General features: G+C 39.3%; 2 protein-coding genes across 7 annotated transcripts; one reads left to right on the top strand and one right to left on the bottom strand.

Moving 5' to 3' along the window:
• Positions 1-299: 299 nt before the first annotated feature.
• Positions 300-13,514, top strand: RINT1 (RAD50 interactor 1). 3 transcript variants are annotated; one of them, XM_067316406.1, is made up of 15 exons: positions 300-355; positions 1,075-1,279; positions 1,677-1,871; positions 2,036-2,277; positions 3,209-3,382; positions 3,460-3,609; positions 4,819-4,975; positions 6,928-7,038; positions 7,231-7,456; positions 8,036-8,173; positions 8,704-8,903; positions 10,170-10,384; positions 11,061-11,241; positions 11,330-11,448; positions 12,680-13,514. In XM_067316406.1, the coding sequence occupies exons 3-15, from the start codon at positions 1,695-1,697 to the stop codon at positions 12,894-12,896; spliced, it is 2,307 nt and encodes a 768-aa protein (XP_067172507.1). In that variant the 5' UTR covers positions 300-355; positions 1,075-1,279; positions 1,677-1,694; the 3' UTR covers positions 12,897-13,514. The 3 variants fall into 3 exon arrangements, with proteins under 3 accessions (XP_067172507.1, XP_013799960.1, XP_013799967.1); XM_013944506.2 differs by lacking the exon at positions 300-355 and having other exon boundaries at positions 634-1,279; XM_013944513.2 differs by lacking the exons at positions 300-355; positions 6,928-7,038 and having other exon boundaries at positions 634-1,279.
• Positions 10,283-15,674, bottom strand: EFCAB10 (EF-hand calcium binding domain 10). 4 transcript variants are annotated; one of them, XR_010887016.1, is made up of 5 exons: positions 15,509-15,674; positions 14,915-15,079; positions 14,624-14,708; positions 12,548-12,606; positions 10,285-10,367 (listed from the first exon to the last, which is right to left on the bottom strand). XR_010887016.1 is itself a non-coding variant. In XM_067316430.1 (4 exons), the coding sequence occupies exons 1-4, from the start codon at positions 15,609-15,611 to the stop codon at positions 10,334-10,336; spliced, it is 387 nt and encodes a 128-aa protein (XP_067172531.1). In that variant the 5' UTR covers positions 15,612-15,674; the 3' UTR covers positions 10,283-10,333. The 4 variants fall into 4 exon arrangements, 2 of the variants coding, with proteins under 2 accessions (XP_067172531.1, XP_067172525.1); XR_010887015.1 differs by having other exon boundaries at positions 10,290-10,367; positions 12,530-12,606; XM_067316430.1 differs by lacking the exon at positions 12,548-12,606 and having other exon boundaries at positions 10,283-10,367.
• Positions 15,675-22,990: the final 7,316 nt, after the last annotated feature.

The following is a 22,990-nucleotide window of genomic DNA, read 5'->3' as shown; positions in this document are numbered from 1 at the left end:
GCGTTCTTGAAGCAGCAGGACTGTAATTTCCACGCGGGAATAAAATCAGTGCTACAGCGAGCTGCTCTGCGCCTCCGCCGCCACAGCGGCTGTGAGGGACGAGGCCGTTACGCGCCGCCGGGGCGGGAGGGCGGTGCTGCCCCTCCCCCCACCTCAGGCGGCTGGGCGGGGCCGGGGGCGGTTGGCCGCTCGCCACAGAGGCGGGCAAAGGCGCATGCGCTTTCGGCTCCGCCGGCGCCCGGCCGTGCGCGGCGCTGTGCGCGCGTGACCCGCTGTGGCGGCCGCCGCCCCTGGGCTTTTTCGGCTGGTGACGTGGCAGCGGCGGGGGGCGGTGCCGCGGGCGCGCGGGCGGCAGGTGAGCGAGCAGCCCGCGCGGTGGCGGCGGGGCTGGCGAGCGGCCGCTGCCCCGTCCCGCCGGGAGCAGGTGCGGCCCGCGGCGAGGCGCGGCGCCGCGTAGGCCCGGAGCGGGCCCGGCCCGGTAGCTGTCCGTCTGGCTCGCGGCGGCCGGGGAGCGCTGAGGGGCGGACAAGGGCCGGCGGAGCGGGGGGGGCCGCGCGGAGGCGGCCTCGCGGAGGCGGCGGGGCGCCTGCGGGGCCCTGGCCTGGCCGGGTGCCGCGGGGTCTCCTCGGGGCCTCCGTGAGGGCCCGCAGCCCGCTGTGGTGCTGCTCGGAGCACGCCGCTTGGCGGCCGCTGGGCTGCTGCTCGCCCTGGGTTTTGCGGACAGCCTGGGGGTACTGACCGCTCCCGTCTCTCGCGTGCGGCGCCCTCCCTCTCTCCCCCGAGGGCCTCTGTCCTCGGTGTTCGCCTCTTCCCAGCTACTGTCTCCCAGTTTCTTCTTCCTGGTGCTCTTTCCTGCTCTCCCGACTCATCACTTGCACCTTTTTCCCACGCTTTCCTGTTGTCCATTTAATATGCTTTTTCATTTAATTAAAATGGATAAAGCGCAGGTGTATGAACTACATTTTTAAACACTGTTTTGAAAGTGGAATTAAAAAACTGAATTGTAATACAGCTAAGCAGTCATTGTTGCTTTTTTTTTTCTTTCGCAGTGCATAAGCATTTTCTCAATTTCAGGACCGTTTTTTTCTGGATGCTGCCAAACGCACGGATCAGCGTGTGCCTCTTCTGCTGTTATACTCTATTCTTTTATTATTGATATTTCACTGATGCACTAACTTTATAAATCGTGCTTATTCTGCAAGACCTGACTGGATACTTTGCTAGTCATGGGTCACCTCATCATTTGACATTTCTGGAACATCCTAAACTGCATGAAAAGGTAAGTAGGTCATTGGGTTTTTTTTCCTTCATGTTTAATAAAAATACATGTTTTTTCCAGTATTTTTCCTTGCTTTCAATACTAGAAGCAAGCATACTGAACTATTTTTAATTAAACTCAATTTTGGGGCAGCTGTTTCTTTAAGTAGCAGATGTATTTCACTTTACTAATTAAAAGCTGATAAATCAACAATGGAGTGTGTATTAGCAAGGTTTCATTGTATCTCTGCTAAGCCTTATCCAAACAAATTACCTCATTTACAGCAATATTGAATATCTTATTAAGATTTTACTTAAATTTCAGTTGAACTGTCCTTCTCATGGAATTTTGTATCCTCGGCAGATCAACAATTGGTAGTACTGTCTTAGTGGTGACTAACTAGAAATCATATGATCAGTATTGCAGATAAGAAGACATGGCAACCATTAATGTTAGAAAGAAAGAAGTCACTAGAGATCCAGATCACTGTGATATCCCATACTATGTTTCTGAATTTGTGGAAAGAGAAGTTGGAAATGACTATGATTCTCTGAGGAAGCTAGACAACCTTATTGATAAGCTATCTGAAAATAAAAGGCAGTTAGAAGAACAGGTAAGTGTCTCTTCAGATTTTCATGGAAATGCTAAATATGCTGAATGATTGATTAAGCGTATTTAACTAAATTGGGGCAATTTATTAATATCCCATATAAAATCACTGCACTATACAGAGAAATACTATGTTATTTTATGCTTAATACTTCTCTATAAATATAGGTACTTACAGTTTCATCAGAAGTCCCTAAAAGAATTCAGAATGCTTTAAAGAATGCAGAAGATTCTAAAAAGTCTCTTAGTCGGCTTTTGGAGGAAGAAACCCTTTTATCCAGTTCAATCAGTAGCCACTTACTGAAAGCTCAGCCTTGGATGGAGGATCTTGATGTACTGATTAGTCAAGTAGAAGAGATTGAACGACACCTGTCTTACCTGAAATGGATTTCACGAATAGAAGAGTTAAGGTAAAATTGAAAGACCTTTAAAAAATTCTTACTGGTATTATCACACAGCTTTTTCGAAGCTTCAGTGTTAAATAATCAGATTTAATAAACACATAAACATAAAATTTGATAAACACTGAAAGTCATCTTAAATGCAATTTGTTAATTCATTTACTAGTGAGAATTTGAGATTATTGCTCTGATTTCTGCCAACTTTGAGAAAGAAGACAGTATCTGGCAACTTTTTATGTGAGAGAGAAAAGATGAAAAAACATTTATGCTTAAATTTTTTTCAGTCACTGTAAATTACAATATGATAATTAAAGTAATACCTGAACATTTTGAGAAGAAACATGACACTTCAGACTTCAAAATTCTAATTCTTTGTTTTAGTGCACAGATCTTATTTTAGTACAAATGAGCAAGTTCATGTTAATTAATTCATAGCTTCTTTCAGCAGAGAATTTTTTGTAGTGCACACAAAGAATTTCAGAAATTAAAAGGCATTGTTGGATCGAATTTTATATAGACAAACTTTAGTTGTGAAGTATTATGCACAAAACTATAGAGATGGATTAGGCAGGCCTGCTGCTTTGTGAAATTTGTTTTCAGTGTTGTTCTTGGAAGTGAGAGGAAAAACAGATCTTTAAAATGACTATTTCAAGAAGCTGTGCTTAAAAGAGTTTGAGGCCTTCCTCCTTTTCTCATCTTCCACTCCTTTTCCTCAACAGTTTAATCCTCTGTGACAGACTCTTACTTCCTAGGAAGCTTCAAATAAGGAGCTTGGTCCATTAATCATGTCTGGGTATTGTGCATATGTGCTCAGAGCAGTAACCTAGTTTATCATTTAAATATTTTAGATTAAGCAAGTTTTATCTTAATTTCTCAATATATAGATGATTTTTTTGTGTGTAACCTTTAGTGAATTTTGAGCCTCAATTTTATTTCATAGTGATAGCATTCAGCAGTACCTGATGACCAACAATGTTCCTGAGGCAGCCACTACTTTAGCATTCATGGCAGAACTGGATATTAAACTTCAGGAGTCATCTTGTTCTCATCTTCTTTCTTTTGTGAGATCCACTGTTAAATTCTGGCATAAAATTCTTAAGGACAAGTTGTCAAGGTAAGCAATGCACCATTATTCTATCATCTTTGCATTGTACCATAAACTCATGTTAAAGTGCATGTTTTGTGTTGCAGTGACTTTGAAGAGGTGTTAACCCAGCTTCATTGGCCATTTGTGGGGCCACCGCAGTCTCAGGCACTTGGCCTTGCTGCACCAGCCAGTGCTCCTGATATGTACAATAATTTGGAGACATTGTTTTGTCAACTTCTGAAATTGCAAACCTCGTATCCTTTTGAATAGTTGTGTGTTTTAGTAAGGATAATAAATGTCTGGTGTGCAGGTTCTAAAGGGAAATTATTTAAAATTTTATTCTCTCTGAAGACAGAATAAAAATTGAATTTATGTTACTTTGTATTAACATTAGAATATATTTTTTACACAGAAAGTGTCAGGTGAACAGAGCTAGAGTTTAAAACTTGTGTTGAATAGAGGAAGTTATTCTTTATGGCCATAGCAATATTACAACTCCAAGTCACCAGATCCAGTGATCTCATGGTAGCTGACAGTTCAGGTGTCATGATGATCAGGCCTTATATACTTTGACAGCATTACCTATGCTAATAAAAATGGTGATATATTCTCTGTGAGGCATAGCTAAATGCTTTTCATAGGTGTTAAGCAGCGCGTAATAGGATGTAAGGGCTCTGTATAAACCTGATAGCTACTCCTCTATATCATGAAACAGTATGCATGTTTGAAATCAGCCTTAATCCCTTCAAGATGTCCCATCCCAGAAGGAGTAGAGAGAGAGCTACAGATACGTGTCTCAGAAGGAGACTTTACAAAAAGGGGAGGCCACAAAAGGATTTTCAAAAACTTCAAAAGGGGCCATTGCTCATCCTGTTTCTTTTGTTTGTAAATTAAATAAAGCACAGCTAAACAATTTTCACTGGAGAGATTGTGGCCCCCCCCCCCCTTTTTTTTTTGAATCTTGAACTGGGAAGAAGCAAAGCCACTCTATGCAACCCTGCATTAATAACAGTCTTGGTCTGTCAGTTCAGGTCACTTAAATCAGCTCTTGAAAATGAGAAATGATGTATTGCCTTTATTAATCCCATGAATTTTTGGTCCTCCTGTAAGAAATACGAATATGCAATATGCATGTGTTTTGGTCAGACCCTGTTGGTGTCGTGTTCCCCCCCCCGCCCTGATAATTGATTTCTTAAACCAACTTCAGTGACTTATTGACTGTTGAATAACTAATCCTTATCAGCCTGAGTTACTCAAAATATTTCAGTTTTATGTAATATTTAATATATTTTTCTTATTCTGAGAATATCACAGCCTGTATAATAGTGCCTTAAGTCAACTAGGTAAAACTAAGAAATGTTCATTTTTTATAAACCCATTTTATTGAAATTATTATGTTGGGAGAATTCAACACTTGCATAGTCTATTAATAAAAATGTTTTATCCTTGACCTTCAAACTTAGAGATGAACTACTAACCAAACCTAAACAATTGCCAGAAAAGTACTCTCTACCTCCATCACCACCTGTTATCCTTCCAATGCAGATCATGCTGAATCCTCTTCAGAAAAGATTCAAGTATCATTTCACTGGAAATAAACAAACCAATATTTTAAACAAGGTATAGGAGATTTAGTTGATTGTTTTTAATTTTGGTTTTAGCACCAGATACATTACTGTATTTAAATTACATAGTTTAACACTTTTTTTTCCCCCTGAAATTAAGATTCTTCAAAACTCCATGTGTGGCAGACATCAAGATAGCACTTTTTCATTTGACGTGAAACAAGAGAGGTCCAGTTTACCTGTGGGAAACTGACTTTTTTTTTTGTGTATGTGTGAATTATTATCAAAGATTGAATATTTTTATCTGAGAATTATCATTCAGGCAGGCTTCCTACAAGTAGAACACATATGTTGCTGTAATGCATCTGCAACTGAATTTGAGAGCCGTTTTATAACGGTTTAGTATGTGTGCTTGCATTGACAACACTGGGTAAATACAAATATATTTCCACTCTGAGAATTGCTACTACAGTGCATTCTTAATGATGTTATGCATATTAGTGGGGAAATAGTGACTCTCTTTAGTTCACTAAGGTTTTATAGACAGTTCAGCAAAATGTTCTTATAAGCAAACTGGGAAAATTATTTTCTAGAGATGAAATTTGTCCATAAGGTTGGGTGCACAACTGTTCTTTTAAAAAGACTTGTAAAGAAGTTACAGGTAATCTAGTGTCAAATCGGAAGGATATTCTGGCAGGGCATGGCTCTAGTCAGTTTATTTTCCCTAATAACTTGAATAATGGAATAGAAAAACTACCTGTATAAAATACTTGAAAGACATCAACCCAGAAGGGGTTACAGGTATTTGAGAGGATGGAATCAGAGTTGACAACGATCTTGACAAATTGGAAAGAGTATCAAAAAAAGTGAAATTTGGTAGACAAGTGAAAATACAAAAATGAGAAATAGACACAAAATGTGGATAACAGAATGCATCAACAGAAATTTCTTTGGTGATTGGTAGTGAGGAGGTTAAGAACAACTTCCATTTGCGCTAACACTGAAAGAAACATTTATCAGGCTGCAGGCCATGTTTCTAGGTGTGAAAACTATGGAAAAAGATTAAAGGCATTATGATGTGAAATGAGAAGGTGGTAGACTCCCCAGTTCCAGTGCACACTGAGGTTAGGTACAAAGACTCTAAGAACAGAGCTATTGATGAGTTTTCGAAGGAGCATGTCCTTTCTGCTGTGCCTAGACTTGCACAAAAGAACAGGGAGAAATGTACGTGGAAGTAAAGAGACCTCATGACTGAGAAAGCAACAGAGAAGGGGGAGATAAAAATTTGGAGTTTTTACTTGGAGAAACAAAATAATTAGTTAATTCAAGATACTTCAAGTGCACAAACGCTTCTCTGATGTTGCTTTTTCTTGTAAATAGCTTTAATTTTTATAAGGGTGTTGTGTGATCAGAGATCAGGAGAAGGCAGGGGAAGAGATCAGTATTTTTAGGTGTTTGTCTTTTAAATATTAAGTTAATATACCAGGACAAAAAAGAAGATAGTTTCTCTATAAAGTATACACATACAGTTCTAATCCGCTGTTTATTCTGTTCCAAAAAACAGAGTTAAAAAAAAAAGCACCAAGCCTACTTTTTTTTTTTTTAAATTGTGATGTAAAAGTTTCAGTTGAAAAAATTCAAATTTAAAGCTAATGTTCCTTGCCTTCCTCTTTATTGTTATTTGCCTAGGCATTTGTATTCTGAGTACTTTTTTTAAACTCTAACCGCTGGTTTTGAAAACTCTTCATGCCTGTAACATTTATAGCATGTTAGAACCCATCAGCAGCAGATAACTTCCATTTTTAATATGACTTGTATGAGTAACAAGCAATATGTTTTTTTAATTTCTGTGTCTAAACTCGATTTCAAATATTTCCTTTGTAGAGCATGCATTTTCTTTATCTTTTCATGACAGGTAACACATTAAACGAGTGTATAGATTCAACACTTGGATAAATGTTGTTTGGATGGGTTTAATATTTATTGTTGTTAATCTTTTTTAATAAGCCTGAGTGGTATTTAACACAAGTGCTTATGTGGATTGGAAATCATGCACAGTTCCTTGATGACAAAATCCAGCCCATATTGGACAAGGCAGGATCTTCAGTGAATGCTGCGGTAAGCAGTTTTGTGGTTTAATCTGTATCATACATTTGATGACTTCCAATAGACATGGGTGCAAGCCCATTTTTCTGATTTCACTTGATAAGTGGTGAGACTTAACTCAGTCTAGTAACAGTTTTAAAGCTATCTACATGTTAATACTTACTTACCTCTGAACTTTATTTATTTTATTTTATTTTTTTAAAGCTTGAATTCTCTCGTGGTCTAGTAATGCTGATTTTGGAGAAGTTGGCTGCTGATATTCCATGCCTTTTATATGATGATACTCTCTTTTGTCACCTTGTGGATGAGGTACTTCTATTTGAGAGAGAGTTATACAGTGTTCATGGTTATCTCAGCAGCTTTCCCAGTTGCATGCATATTCTCTCAGAAGAATCCTGCTTCCAAAGGTGGCTAACAGTGGAAAAAAAATGTAAGACTTATAATGGATTTTGTTGGCCTTTATACATATTTTCTTTCTGATTATATAGTGTATACTTACAGAAATAGTCCCCTTAAATAGGGTATATGTAAAGCTCTTTATTTTTATATTCTAGAATTATTTTGTCTAAAAATTGCTTTGACTCTGATAGTGCTTTTGTAATTTGTAGGACTGTTGCCCCTAAGCTGTATGGGATTTAGTAGGCTTGCTTTTAGACAGTGATATATTTGTGTGTGCGGAAAAACGATGGGCGTTTAGATTGAATTAGGAAAGGTATTAACTTATGAGAAGTGAAGAGGAAATATATTGGAAAGGAGCAAGCCAACTATAGAAAAAACTCAACTCTGACATAGTTGTTAACAGAATTACAAATGCAGAGATACTGGAGATGATTCTGTACAAAGCCAGTCATCAGTTGTTTTCACACTCTGAAGATGTAAATTTTTATCTTATTACAGATAAGGCTTTTATATTTTTATGTTCTTATGTACGATCATGTATTTTAGAGAGTTTTTGTTAGGCAATTATCTGTTAAACATTTAAACAATTTACAATTTTTGTGCATCTCAGTTGCTCTTCAGAAAATGGACTCTATGCTTTCATCTGAGGCTGCATGGATATCACAATATAAAGATATCACTGATGTAGATGAAATGAAAGTCCCAGACTGCGCTGAAACTTTTATGACTCTCTTGTTAGTTATAACAGGTAATATCAAGCTATAGACATTCATCTTGTTTAAAATGAATAATAGAAAAACTGTAACTTAATAGATTTATTTTTTACAGTAAGTAATAAAAATATTGTACCATTACTTTTGATTCCTTGACACCTTAGAAGTCATTAAGTACCTTGATTTTCCAGAACAGAAGAGCAAGCAAGTATTCAGGAGACATTCTGACTTGCATACTCAAATGTTTTATCTTACTCTGTGGGAGTAGCCTTTTGGGGCCATGTGGTATTGCTGGGCTGGTGTGGTATAGTAACATATTACTTATATATATATGTTAGAATACAAAATGCCAATGGAATCATGAGTGAAAAAAACAGGTATGTTGTTTCTTTACACATGTTTAGCTTTTGCATTGAGTGGTTTCCCTAACTATTTTAAAGTTAAATATTATGTGATGTGTTCACAAAAATAAGGTTGTGTAATAAGACAGCCATAACACTTCTTTACTGGGACTCAGTTTTTCACGTGTTGGAAAATGTAAAGCAACTTATTACTGTCTTTGCAGACAGGTATAAGAATCTTCCAACAGCTTCCAGAAAACTGCAGTTTCTGGGGTTACAGAAGGAATTAGTTGATGACTTCAGGATACGATTAACTCAAGTAATGAAGGAAGAGACTAGAGCTTCTTTAGGTTTTCGATACTGTGCAATCCTTAATGCTGTTAACTATATAGCAACAGTGTTGGCAGACTGGGCTGACAATATAGTAAGTAATTATTTTGCTTTAAAATGGAGTAGTAGTGTTTTATGTTTCATAGTGAATGAAATTTATTTTTAGCAGTGTTCATCTAACTGTATTAAGTAGGATTAATCATGGAAAAAATAGAACTAGTTATAAATTTAGTTTTAATTAAAAAAGGATAAATAAGTGTAGATTACTGTTTGGGATCTTAGCTATATTAATTATAAACTTTCCAGGGAAATGGGAGGGGAGGCTGGGGAAGGGAATAATCTGAACAGACAAAAAGAGGGTCTCATTTACATACTTTGTATTGTAAAAATAATGACGATTGACTTTGGAGTGCAGAGATCTCTGAGCCACTATTAACAACATTGCTGTTAAAGTGCATGCACTGCAGTGGCACGTGAATGTTGCTGTACTACTCCCATGCCAAGTTAGCTTAAATGGAGCCAGCATGGGTATCTGCATTACAATATAGTTAAAATTTCCTCAGAAAAGCCACTCATTGATAATTGGGAATTGAGAATCGATTATTTTCCTATATAACAGCCTGGTGGCAGCATGGCTGCTCTGTAGGATTTCAGCTTTTCGATGGATATTGCTATAGAAGACCATGAAACTGTCATATGTAAAGTGTGTTGAAGTAGGTATTGTATATGAAACGGTCTGCCTCCAAATTCTTTCTGTCTTCACAAAAACTGTAGATCAAGCAGAGGATAATCTTGACTTTCTAAGACAACAGCCTTCATGTTGTATAGCTACATCTACACACAGCTGCTTGATCTGCTTAAAACCCAAACCAGCAACTTCTTACTGTTACCATTGTGTTACATTACACTCGATCCATTTTCTTGCCTTAGTCAGCCCAGCAAATCTATTATTTAATGAACTGTTATTTCTAAAAAAAAAAAAACCCAAAAAACAAAAAACCCCAAAAAACAAACCCTAAAGATTCTAGTTTATTTTTGTAAATAAACACATTTTGACCCTTTAAAAACATTTTACTGTAAATCTTGTAAAATGTTTTTCAGTATTTCTCTAAATCTATTCCTGTTACCTATCTGCTGCTGTATTTGAAACCCATACCAGTTTCATCACTGTGAAAACACCATGTTTTATTTTTAATATATTAGGACTACAGAAAAAATAAGAGTTTTTTTAATCTTAAAATTTTAAGTTTATAAGTGTGCCAGGAAAATGTCATCTTAGAAGCCTACCTGTTAAAGTACAAATCAGAAATTCAAATGATAGAATTGGTTTTGGTCATATTTGTCTGGTTTTGTTTTGTAGTTCTTCTTGCAGTTGCAGCAGGCTGAACTAGAGGTTCGTGCAGAAAGTAATACTGTCAGTAAACTACAGCTAGGGCAGCTGGCGTCGATGGAGAGTTCTGTCTTTGATGAAATGATTAACCTCCTAGAACGTCTGAAACATGATATGTTGACTCGTCAGGTAGATCATGTCTTCAGAGAGGTCAAAGATGCTGCAAAGCTGTACAAAAAAGAGAGGTGATTCTTTTTTTTTACTCTCCTCTATTACAGTATTATTTTCTGTTAAAAACACTGAGGCAAATGAGGGCAAAAATAGTTAACAGGAAAAATTAGTTTCCTGAATAGGAATGGTTAATGGTAGTAAACCTTGGAAAATTCTTTGTTTCCTTCAAAACCATTTTAATGTTGACTTACGTTTTCTAAACTAGTCCTGCAATAAGTGGGCACATTGTTTTCAAAACCCTAGGAAGAATCTTGGCTTAATTTTTTTGGACAAGAATTATATTCTTGGAAGTACAGTGGTATTAGAGTAAATATGAAAGGACCTGTAATGGCTGCTTCTATCTTCATGGACACAAAAGGCTTCTTGAGTGTTTGCTCCTCAGCAGAATTTGTAAAGTACTTCATAAAATGAAGACAGCAGCTAAATGATTTTATGGATTAGCTGATTCATTGGTTTCTTGTTTTTGTATGGTATATTTAGAGATTTTTAACAAAATGGTGAGCTTAACACTTTAAATGAAATTTAAATAGAGCATTAGACTATGGTTATTTTTAGACATTTGAAATGTGAAAGATCTCTCTCTACAATACTGTAAATGACTAAGGTTTTTTTTAAAGGATAATTTTGATTTCAGTTGTTTTCATATGAATAACTTCGTTACAATGACTTCAATGTGATCACTTTCTTTAGGTGGCTGTCCTTACCATCCCAGGCAGAGCAAGCAGTAATGTCTTTATCAAGCACAGCTTGCCCAATGTTGTTGACCTTAAGAGACCGCCTGCTACAGCTAGAACAGCAGCTCTGTCACTCGTTGTTTAAAACTTTCTGGCAAATGCTTGCAGAGAAGGTGGATGTATTCATATATCAGGAGGTAGGTGTCTGCAAAATTTGGTTTGTGCAGTACAGTGTAGGTGTTAGTGACTAGTCTAAACACAAGGTGTACCTCTGTGTGTATGCAGGTAATTCTGGCAAATCATTTCAATGAAGGAGGAGCAGCACAACTCCAGTTTGACATGAGTAGAAATCTGTTCCCTTTATTTTCACACTACTGCAAGAGGCCAGAAAACTATTTCAAACAGTAAGTAGGCAAACTTCTGATGTATTAATATTTCAAAAGTGAATGGATGGATATATATATATGCTTTACATTTCACAAGTTTTTTTAATAGTTTTGACTGTAGGAGAACCACTTAAACTGTATGGATCATCTCTGCTTCCAATACTTACAAGTACATAAATTTTGATTCTAATATATACTCAGGTAGAAATTGACTGTGGCATGTGTTCTTGGAGTGGTTTGCATAGTCAGGTTGTCTACTGCACACAAGTAACTGAACTTGTGAAATATAAGCAACACAGACTGCCAAAACTGGGGCCAAAGAAAGTACTCAAAGATTTAGTTACGGCACAGGATGATACATTTTCTTTGTCATTAGAAGAAAGGCTGCTTTAAATTATGTTCCTGCTCAGAATTGTCTTGTATAGCAGCCTAGTTGCTTTCACTGATGAGAAAAGAAGCTACTGTCTTTGTGGTCAGTCTTTTTAAGTAGCCCGGAGTCCTCCAAAGAGTCCAGTGCTAAATCCTTAGGCTGATTGGTTTAAGATTTCTGCCTCAGTATGCTTTCAGTTTTGAATACTTGAAGACACAGGTGATATATTGGCATTTTTAATTGGAATATTTAAGTAGCATCTTCTGGTTTAAGATTATTTGAGCATTTCCATTCACAAAGGTAATTGATACATATGTATTATTCCCAGCCTAAGACAGCATAGGGGGAGAAAGGAACAGTAAGAACTATGTTTAACTGGGTACCTGACTATCATATTTAGAGACTAGAAACAATGTGACAAAGGCAGGGTATCAATCTCTTTGCTCCTTAATGATATTAATAAGGGAAGATGTTCAGACTTTAGCAATTGTCTGTTAAACTGTGCTCTTAAAATACACTGACTAAGAAGCAATTTCTAATTATCTTGCAGAAAACTGTAGCTAGGGAAGGCTAGCCAGATTATTAAGTGGTAAATTCAATTCTGTATTTTTAGTATTGATGGAAAAACTAAGAAGCAAAAGCTGTGCCAAGCACTAGGAGGCAAAATATTGATGCTTTTGAAATACGCATATATAACAGAAAATACTTAAATAGTATAGTTATTCTTACTATTTATCTTCATCTTACTTTTCAGTCCAGCAGTTCTGATCCTTTTCAGAAGTCGGTGGAGGCATTTTTGTTAATCACTGTGCATACAAATTTGTTAAATACATCTCATGGGTGGTACTTATATTAATCCTTCCCCCCCCTCTCCTGTAGCATAAAAGAAGCCTGCATTATCCTGAACCTCAATATTGGCTCTGCCTTGCTTTTGAAGGATGTGCTACAGACAGCCTCAGAAAATGAAATAACATTAAAGCCAAACCAGCCATCTGCAACAGCAGCGTTAAATGAACTTGGGGTTTATAAATTAGCTCAAAAGGATGTTGAAATTCTGCTGAATTTGAGAGCTAGTTGGCCAAATACAGGAAAATAAAGATTTTCGTGAAAAATGGTTAATAACTTGGTCTAGGTTACTTACTTCAAATAAAAGTAAAGCAAATGCATTATATTAATATACTTCCTGATTTTTTTTTCACTGTTATATGCTTAGAGATTGGTTTATTTTAATTTAGTTTTGTGCCTTCCTATATTTACTGTTAAAATAAAATGATTTCAAAATGCTACTGATCTGGCTTTTGACCTCACAGCAGAAGTGGGATATTTTCTATAGCCTTCTTGTAATTAAAGTTAGAAGCTAACAGTACCTTCAGCTCTAATGAATATTACTTGCATGTTGTCAAACTATTCCTTTGTAAGGAATACAGAATGAATGTGTATATGCAAATACACCTGCACACAGTGTGGAAAACTGTTCCATATGAACTGGTGCATTTTCAGTTAAAAATACAGGTGTTTACATCTGTAAATCTTAGTTAATGGACATCTTATGTTAAAATATGTATATCTAGGACACTGTTTTCTTTATCCATGCTATTTTGATTTTTTCTTTGTTGTCCCAAAGTCTCTCCTAATTTTTTTTTAAAGTAGGATCACGTTTATTACTGAGCCTATTTAAAAATTGTGTAAGTACTATGTTGTAAATATGAAAATAGTATTTTATTTGGAAGTGCTATCTTTCTTCAAATTTAGACATTTCTCATAGGTTGCTGCAGTTGGTCTTCTTTCCTTCAAAAAAAAAGTTAAGAAACAACTTGTCTCTTAAAGTTAACTTTATTCAGTGGTATTATTGATGGACAAGCCAACAAGTAACAGAGTACTGCTGCAAGCTACACTCTGAATCCATCACTCCTGTTGCAGAAGCTCCAAAACGCCATTTTTGCTGGTTAAAAAAGATCTTTTTTAACAATGCAATCTTGTAATGGAAGAATAGCAATTCTGAAAAGATACCCCTTCAATGGCTTGTAAAGATGAACAATTTTTTTGTCACTTCTCCTTTACATCTAATTGCTAAATTTTGGGAAAAATTGAGAAAAAGAGGACATTGCTTAAAAATGAGAGGACAGCAGCTGTCCACAGATGAAAAAAGAGAAAAAAGATTGAGGAGAATGCTTATTTTGTGTGTGTGTAAATAAATAAATAAATAAATAAAATATTTTAAAAAATGCATATAGCTACAGCTGAAACTAATATATAGCCCAGCTCTCCAGCATCTTTTTATTCCTAGGACAGAAAAAAAGAATTCTGGTTAGATATGTGTTAGAATAACTAGGTCCAGTTATCTTTTGGTGACTGTAATTTTTACTGAAATTACAGTTACCAAAAAATTGCCCCTAGAAACATACCTTGACTATGAGACACTATTAAAACTCTGAGCCTGTTTCATCTAAGAGATGTGTTACTACTTCAGGCAGAGCTGTCACCATAACAAATGTTTCATATTTCTAAATCAGTATTCCAACCACTTAGGCTATCTGATGACTGGGTTAATTGTCTTCGATCTGTGGGGGAGCTAATTGGATAGGTCTGCTTTAATAGGATCTAGAAATTAAGACAGTTGAGGAAAATGCTGAGTTTGAGTCTTATGTTCAGATGTTCAGATTACTGCAAGTCAATCAAGTTAGAGCAACAACTGAGCATTTTCAGTTGTGCAAAGCAAAGTAAAGCAGCTAAGCTTAAACCAGTTAGTCCTTTAATTATATGCTTTTGTAAATAAAAAATAACAGTTAAGCAACAACAAAAAATCCTTGCAATTAAACTTACGCTTCTTCCTTGAATGTGTCTAGTGTGATAGTTGCATCATCTTCAGAGTGCAGACCTTCTGTGCTTAGTCCCAAGGTTTTAAGAGCTAAAGTTAAAATAGAATTTTCTAGAGCTTCTAAAGATAAAGGTAGCAGTAAACATATGTAATTTCTTTAACTTTTCAACTTGCAGATTGTGTAATCATCAAACGTGCTGATACTTTTTAAAAGCAAATATGCATGGTTCTAAAACTTTTAATAAAATTCTTCTTTGCAAACAAATCTTACTAAATGTTATTCAAGCAAGGCTAACCTTCTTTGTACTGTGCCGAGGTTATGTAGCCTTGACCTGCAACATCCATCATCTCAAACATGGCAGTCAGGTTCGAGTCATCCATGAGACAAGGATACTTCCCCTCACCTAGTTTTCCAGCCTTCACGCTTTCCAGAACCTGGATCAAAAACTCGCGTGGTCTTTCTGCAATGAAGTAAAATTAACCTAACTAACTGCGCCAGGTCTCTCAGCAGACACCTGCTGGTGACTGAGGCAGTTAGTTAAACCAGCTTCGCAGTCCCTCAGTAGTTCCTTGCAGCACTGCCATTAACTAGCCTGACGGGGAAAACAAACAAAAAAACCACAAAAAGCAAAACAAAACAAATCTGCCGCCTCGGAGAGATCTGCGCAGGCCTTGGGGGCGCTGGCTCCTGACGGCAGCTTCTCCGAAGCCTGTGGCCCAGCAGGCTAGAAAAAAGCCACCCTTATTTACCCCCACCCCTACCGCCACGCCCGCGCCGCGGAGGGGTGAAGGCCGGGGTCGAGACAACCGCGGGGGGGAGGGGGGGAGGGACGCCGCTCGCCAGGCCTGCGGCCGTCGGGACTGGCCGCGCCGCCTCGCCTCGCCCGTACCGGGCCGGTGATAGAGCAGCAGCGCGCCGAGGCTGTGCAGCAGCTCGGGGATCCGGTGGCGCTCCAGGTACTCGCGGCCGCGCTGCTCGCCCGCCGCCGCCATCCCGCGTTGCCAGGCGACCGGGCACGCGGCGCCGCCCGCTAACGGCCCGCCGCGCCCGCGTGGCACGCGCCGCGCCTGCGCGGTTGGGGACGGCTCGGCTCGGCAGCGTGCTGCTGCGCCCGCCCGGGCCCGCCCCGCACGGCTCGCCCCCCCCCCCCCCCCCCCCCCGCGGGGCCAGTGCGCGCCGCTGGCCGTTAACCGTTGCGGGGCGCGCACCGCCGCCATCCCCCCCCCCCCCCCCGGGCCTCAGCGGCGCCCGGATCACGGCGCGCGTTTCTGAAGCTTTTCGCTAGCGAGAGATTAAGGAAATAGCTCAGACCGGGGGTATGACGCAGTAAAGAGCGTGTGTGCGCGTGCGCGTGCGCGTGGCCGGGGGGGGGGGGGAGGCGAGTCAGGGAGCTGGTTTAGGGCATGAAACACTGGGATTTTTTTCGTCTGATTCTCTCAGAATTGGCATGGTATCAATATAGTGGACAAGTTCATACAAATTATTAGACCAGGAGAAAGAGCTAACGCTAGTACATCAGATGATTACTGAGACTTTATTGTCTGTACAGTACCTGCTTTAATCGGTAAGCAAAAATTAATTTGCCTAGATTTCATTATACTTGCACTAGAACAGAAAATCATTGCTTCCAGCAAAATTACTAGTTTGTACCACGCTTGCATTAATTCAAGGGAAGAGCAACTTCCACAGTATTGAATTTAACATTTCTGCCACTCTTTTCTACTCCAGCCGCATTTTTTTTTTCATATGTGGTAATGCAGTCTACACCTTTTACTTTTTCCCATTTTTCTTCCTTTGCCGGGACGCGCTTGCTAAAGGTGTTTTTACTTAATCCTAGTAAATGTGAGTGGATAGCAAAATGTTTAGATGCCACCTAGTGGCATCTAGTAATGCATGCTAACTACAGAAATAATACTAGTGCCACACAATCATTTTTTAGCTTTACTTTACATCCCAAAGTTATAAAGCAAAGCTACCTCTACAGGAAATTGGAGTCTGTCCTCTGTATGTTGTGAAACTTGGCCTTGATATGTTTGTCAAGAGAAATCATGCAGCACAAAACAAACTCTTTAGAGATCTTCTAATATCCTGTAGTATTTGAAAAGATCGCCTGTAGAAAGATAACTCTCTTGTGTAAAATCAATGAGTAGCAACAAAGAGTAAGAAACATGGCTACTTTTTAAAATCATTATTTAGGTTTGCAGCATAGACTGTAAACAGCAGAACAGACATGAAAGAACCTCATGATTATCTTTCTCCTACTCACATTGGGTAATAAAGTGTCCCACTAAGAAAAGAAAATTCAAGCAAATCTAGGAAGATAGATACCCATCTGCCATCAAATGAAAAATAAACAATAATAAATGGGCATATAGTGAAGAAAATGGAATTCCTTTGAAACTTAATTCTAGTACTATCCATATTTAACTATTTCCCAAAACTGAAATATCACAAAATATTAATCGAATCCACCTATTTTTGTTAGAGAAACAGCAGGAGAAAGGCAACATTCAAAACTGCAGAGACAGTATAACTACATTTTCTCTCTATTCTTTAGTATATTTTTTTAACAGATTATGCCATCTCCCAGAAGTCTTAATTTGGGCTAGAGGAACTGTAGGTTCATAACTTTTACCTCCCTTGGCAGCAACCTGGCAGTACTGGAAATCTTCATCTCCTAAGGAATACAGTTCATAGTTAGTTACTGAATCCAGTCCTGTATTTCACTTTTATATCACTTTCAGTAGAACTTGCAAAGAAATAACAAAGGCTTTTTCCTACAGGAAGTGAGATGGGAGAATGTGTAGTTTGAGGTGCAGAAAAGTACAAACAAGAGACTGAGTTGGCCAGCAGAGGAGAAAAAAAGACCTGGAGAATGTTTCTGTGGAAAGGAGAACCTAAGGATAGGAAGACTGACTAAGAAAGGAGGAGCAAACAAAAGACTGGAGAGAAAGAAAGGTATATGTCAGTGTTTGGGGGGGAAAACAGCATTTAGCAAAGAAAGTTTCTCCTCTAGTGGTCAACAAAGATAACCATCATTAAACATGTGTTGAAGACTGAAATTTTAAGCATAAACACTAGCACTGGAATTTTGGGTTAAAGTATGTTTCTATGGGAAATGGTTCAAAAAAATTTGATCTACTACTAGGAATACAATTTTTAATTTAAATTCATTTTTAGGAGAGCACAATTTATTTCCTTGAAAATATGTTCTGATAATACATCATCTAGGGATTTTATTATTGTTGGTTCATATGAGAGTATCAGCTATACATGAGTTCTAAAAGTATGATAATTTAGGACAATTTGTGAAAAGCTCAGACATTATTGTAGGGAGGGGATTGAATATCTAGTTCAAAATGTGATTTGATAAGTCATCAGAAAGTTTTTTGGCTTCTTTATAGAGATGCTGCTAATTAAGTTTTTTATCAAGAACTCAAGGATCAAATCTGTTTTCATGTATTTAAAGTGTCCTGGTTATTTTAAATTTATTTTGGTTGAAAGAGTTGATATCTGTTGTGACAGAAGCTGAGCTTTTTGCAGAATATTGTTAATAGCTTAAGCCTTTTATCTTATCACATATGACTAGACTACCTAGAATCTCAAAGATTGTAACAGAGGAATTGGGACTGTAGGACAGATAGCTGAAGCTGGTTGCAGAGCAGGCATTTGGCTTGCTGAGGAAAACAGGCAGATGGACTTTTTTTTTTCTCTCTCCAAATTGGGATGTAAAAAACTATAACATCTAAGGCTGTGGGAGGAAACAGGAGCGATAAGTGCTGGGAAGATGCCTAGGTCTGCTTTATACTTAGTGTGAACATGCTGAGCAGCAGCTCACCTGAATGCTTTGCCTGCCTGTGCTCCTGCTCCACATGGGCATTACAAAGCACTCTGTATTAGGGAACAAGGCTGGAGCTGTGGTGAATGGGTGGTGCCATTTCTGTAGCTTCTTTGAAAGAGCCCCATTACACCTTTCCATTGTGTGGGATATTTTCTTTCACTTGTCCAGTCAAGTTTTCTCTGTCTCCAAGATGGAGATTTCACAACCTCTCTGAGTCCCCGTTCCAGTGTTTGACCGCAACACAAAGAATTTCTTCCTTACCTCTAACCAGAAATCTCCTTTCTCTATCTTTTGTTTATTCCTTCTTTACCATTTTGCTGTGCATCACCAGAAAGAGTCTGGCTCCATCTTTTCTACCACCACTCATTATATAGCTCAGGACAGCAGTTAGATTCCCCCCCACCTAAATCTTCTCTTCTTACAAGTGAACAAACCAGTTCTTTTTCAACCTCTCCTCATACATCGTATGCTCCAGCTCCTATTCATCTTGGTGGCCCTCCATTGAACTCAGCTGAGTATGCCAATGTCTTGTACCGTGGAGCCCACAACTGGGCACAGTACTCCATATGCAGTCTCTAAAGTGCCAAAACAGACAGGGCTAATCACTTCTCCCAGGCTACTGCCTACGTTTGTGGCCAGGTATGTGGTTAGCTTTCATCACCACAGGGGCCCACCACTGACTCACATGCAGCTGGTCTGCCAGGACCACCCCAGGTCCTTTTCCTACAGAGCAGTTTTCTTGCCAATCAGTACCCAGCTTGTTCAGTTACAAGGGGTTATTCCTCCCTCCCACATGCAGGACTTTGCCTTTACCTTTGTTGACCTCATGAGGTTTCTGTCAGCCCAGTTCTGCAGTGTATTGAAATCCTTTTGAAGGCAACCCTGCTTCTACTGTATTAATCACCCCCCCCTCCCCCGACAGCTTTTGTTGTTATCCATAAATTTGCAACCCATCCCAATATCCAGAATGATAATGAAAACCTTCAGTGTTATTGGCCCCAGTATTAACTCCTGAGGAATGCTGCTAGTAGCAAACCATAAAAACTGAAGCAAAGACGACACTGAGTACCTCAGTCTTTTCTCCATCCTTTGTCACTAAGGTACCTGCACCATGTAGTAGGGCCCACATTTTCCTCAGCCTTCCTTCTACTGTTGAGGTACCTACAGAAAATCATTTTGTCCTTCACGTCCCTCACTAGTTTCAGCTCCAGCTGAGCTCTGGCTTTCCTAGTTCTGTTTCAGCAAGCCCAGGCAATGTTTCTATATTCCTCCAGGGTAGCCCATCCCTGCTTCTACCTTATACTTGCCTTTTGCATTTGATTTCTGTCAGGAGTTCCTCATTCCACCAAGCTGGCCTCCTCCCATGCCTGCTCAACTTTCTGCACATAAGAATAGACTGTTCTTGTGCTTCAACTAGTTCTCCGATGTCCCTTTGCCCTTCAGGGCAGTCTTCAATGGGAGTCTGCCAAAGAAAAAAAGTGCCTGAATGAGATAGTCTCCTCTCCTGAATTCCTCGGTTGCAGTTCTACTATTTATCTTGCTCACTTCTCTCAGGATCTTAAAACTTTACTATTTCAAAGTCTCTGCTGCCATCAATCTAATATCCCTCACCAGACCTTCCTTGCTTGTGAGTTGCATGCCTAGCACAGCAACACTCTGTGTGAATAAATTGTCCTCGACATACTACAGAAGTAACCTGAACTGCTTGTGCTCCACCATGTTGCCTTTCCAGTCTTCTCCATGAGAATCAGAGCCTGCAATTGTGAGGCCAGCTGTGAATGTTTTCTCCAGTCAACTGCAAAATGAGGACTATATCTGCTGACAAAAGGTCATATACTGAGAAGAATTAAACATTGGGAATTAGAAAAATATTTCCATTTACTGTTTCTGAGTCAAAGAGTAAAAATGTAATTTATGTTGTGTAACTTAATGTTTGGAAACTCAGCTGTCTTACAGAACTGGCCACTTCCCAGTTGAATGAAACCCAAGAAACTAATTTCCTGGTATTTGGGTGAGACCTTTACTGAAGGCAAAGGGAAAAATGAAGTTACTTAGAAGGAACCTGCATTCTTTGCAATATATAGTATATCCTTCTTGTGGCTCTGTGCCCCAAGCTCTTAAGACCAGAGACATATTTTATCCTAGCAGTATCTGTAGACTGAGTTCAGGCTACACAGGGCTGTATAGATCATAGTTCACCTCCATTGCTTTGGTTATTCTGACCCCTCCCAGTCCAAAAAAAGAGACATTTTGAACTACAAAAAGGAGGAGGGGAAGCAGTTAGGAAGCAAATGTAAGCATGGAATGTGTATCTCTAAAGACTCAAGTTACTGGAGAGTAACTTCTTTTTTCCTATATTTGACCGTTAGTTCACACGTGTATTTTAACTGTAGTCACTTAAGTCAGTACCCTATAAAAGTATAATTACCAGGAAGAGGTCTTGAAGCACTTCCTGATGTCAGCATTGCTATACCAGATTCAACACTCTGGATGCATCGGCATTTGGTGAATGTGAATGTCAGTGTAGATGGTTTCCCACAGGTGTCAAGAATGGAGATACTCTTCCCATGGGCTGTAACAGTGCATGTGCTATAATGGAGCATGTTCTGATTACTGGGGATAGCAGATTCAGAAAATAATGCTGTGTAATCTGTTACACAGTTAGCCATCCTTTGTGTAAAGGTGTTCATGATTTTTCAAAAACAAAGATTAACATGCTTGGAGAACATCTGAAGTGCTTGTTTCTGTGAATGTAAAAAGATAAGACTCATTAGAGCAGACAGTAATTTCTCAGCCTCACTCTATGATGTCTCAGAAACAAAACAGGTACGTTGATTCAAATAAAACTGTGATACATCTCCAGGGAGAGATTTAGAAAAAAATCCAATGGAGTACCTGTCTGGGAAAGACATAGTAGAGTGCCAATGATAAGGCCTTAGATATCAGCAGCTCCAAGTGGGAATTATAGCTACTGAGAACTAATAGCTACCAAGTTACTTAATGAATAATATTAAGACCAAGCAATGAAGAAGGCTCAGTATTGTGAAAATACCTAAGAAGGCTCAAAGGAGCATTTCTGAGAAACTGACCCTACAGGATAGTCCTTGCGGACAGATCATCATTATTGCTTCCTCAACATTTGGATCATATGATAATTCAGACTCGAAGGGACCTCAAGAGGTCTGTAGACCAACCACCTGCTCAAAGCAAGGTCAGCTTTGAGGTCAGACCAGGTTACTCAAGGCTTTATCCAGCTGAATCTTGCAAACATCCAAGGTCCCCCAGGACCTGGAGGCTCTGTCACCATTCCCTCCTAGAGGCGAGGCTGGAAATAGCTGACATGGACACTTTGGACTCACAGGTTTGCACTTGGCAGTTTATCAGGCCATTCATTATGTTTACATCAACAGGCCTTTTACACCCGTAGTATTCTGTAAATACACAGAATCACAGAATGGCTGAGGTTGGAAGGGACCTCTGGAGATCATCTAGTCCAACCCCCCTGCTCAAGCAGGGTCACCTAGAGCACGTTGCACAGCATCATGTCCAGGCGGGTTTTGAATATCTCCAGAGAAGGAGACTCCACAACCTCTCTGGGCAACCTGTGCCAGTGCTCTGTCACCCTCACAGTGAAAAAGTTTTTCCTCATGTTCAGATGGAAGTGTCTGTGTTTCAGTTTGTGCCCGTTGCCTCGCGTCCTGTCGCTGGGCACCACTGAAAAGAGTCTGGCCCCATCCTCTCGACACCCTCCCTTCAGATACTTGTACACATTGATAAGATCTCCTCTCAGCCTTCTCTTCTCCAAGCTAAACAGGCCAAGCTCTCCCAGCCTTTCCTCATAAGAGAGATGCTCCAGTCCCCTAACCATCTTTGTAGCCCTTCACTGGACTTGCTCCAGTAGTGCCACGTCCCTCTTGTACTGGGGAGCCCAGAACTGGATGCAGTACTCCAGATGTGGCCTCACCAGGGCTGAGTAGAGGGGGAGAATCACCCTTTGATCATTCTAGACAAGTTTTCTGAAAAATTAGTTTTTTGTGGTGTCACATCACCCTTGCTAGTAACTGCTTCAAAATAATCAAACCCAGCTTTAATTTCAGAACTAAATCTTTTGGGTTCTGGAAATCTGCAATGAGGTAGCTGAATGTTCTGCATCACCTGCAATCACTCCTAGTGTCTTTACCCTCAAATCAAGCTCTGCTGGATCCTGACTGTTATTTTTGTCAAGCTTCCCTTAAACAGCCCCTTTGTGGGGAGAGCAGATCACAGACTAGGTCTAAATGTTTCTGCAGGTCAGCTATAATAAACAAGCAAAATCAAAGAATCTAGCCTGTGTCATTTGTGGTGCATTACACAATGAAAACAAGAAAGCACTGCATACCTTCTGCCATGCTTATACAGCCAAAGGGCAGACAAGGACCTGTTGCTGAACTATCAGCTTTATCTTTCTTCAACTTAGGGAAGTATGTTTTAAAAGAGGTCTGTACTTGTTTTGAGCAGTAGCTTTCAAGAGGTAATCCAGGAGCAAAACAG

The sequence above is a fragment of the Apteryx mantelli genome, chromosome 1 (genome assembly GCF_036417845.1).
Source record: "Apteryx mantelli isolate bAptMan1 chromosome 1, bAptMan1.hap1, whole genome shotgun sequence".
NCBI lineage: Eukaryota > Metazoa > Chordata > Aves > Apterygiformes > Apterygidae > Apteryx > Apteryx mantelli.
This window is presented reverse-complemented; position numbering and strand designations above follow the sequence as displayed.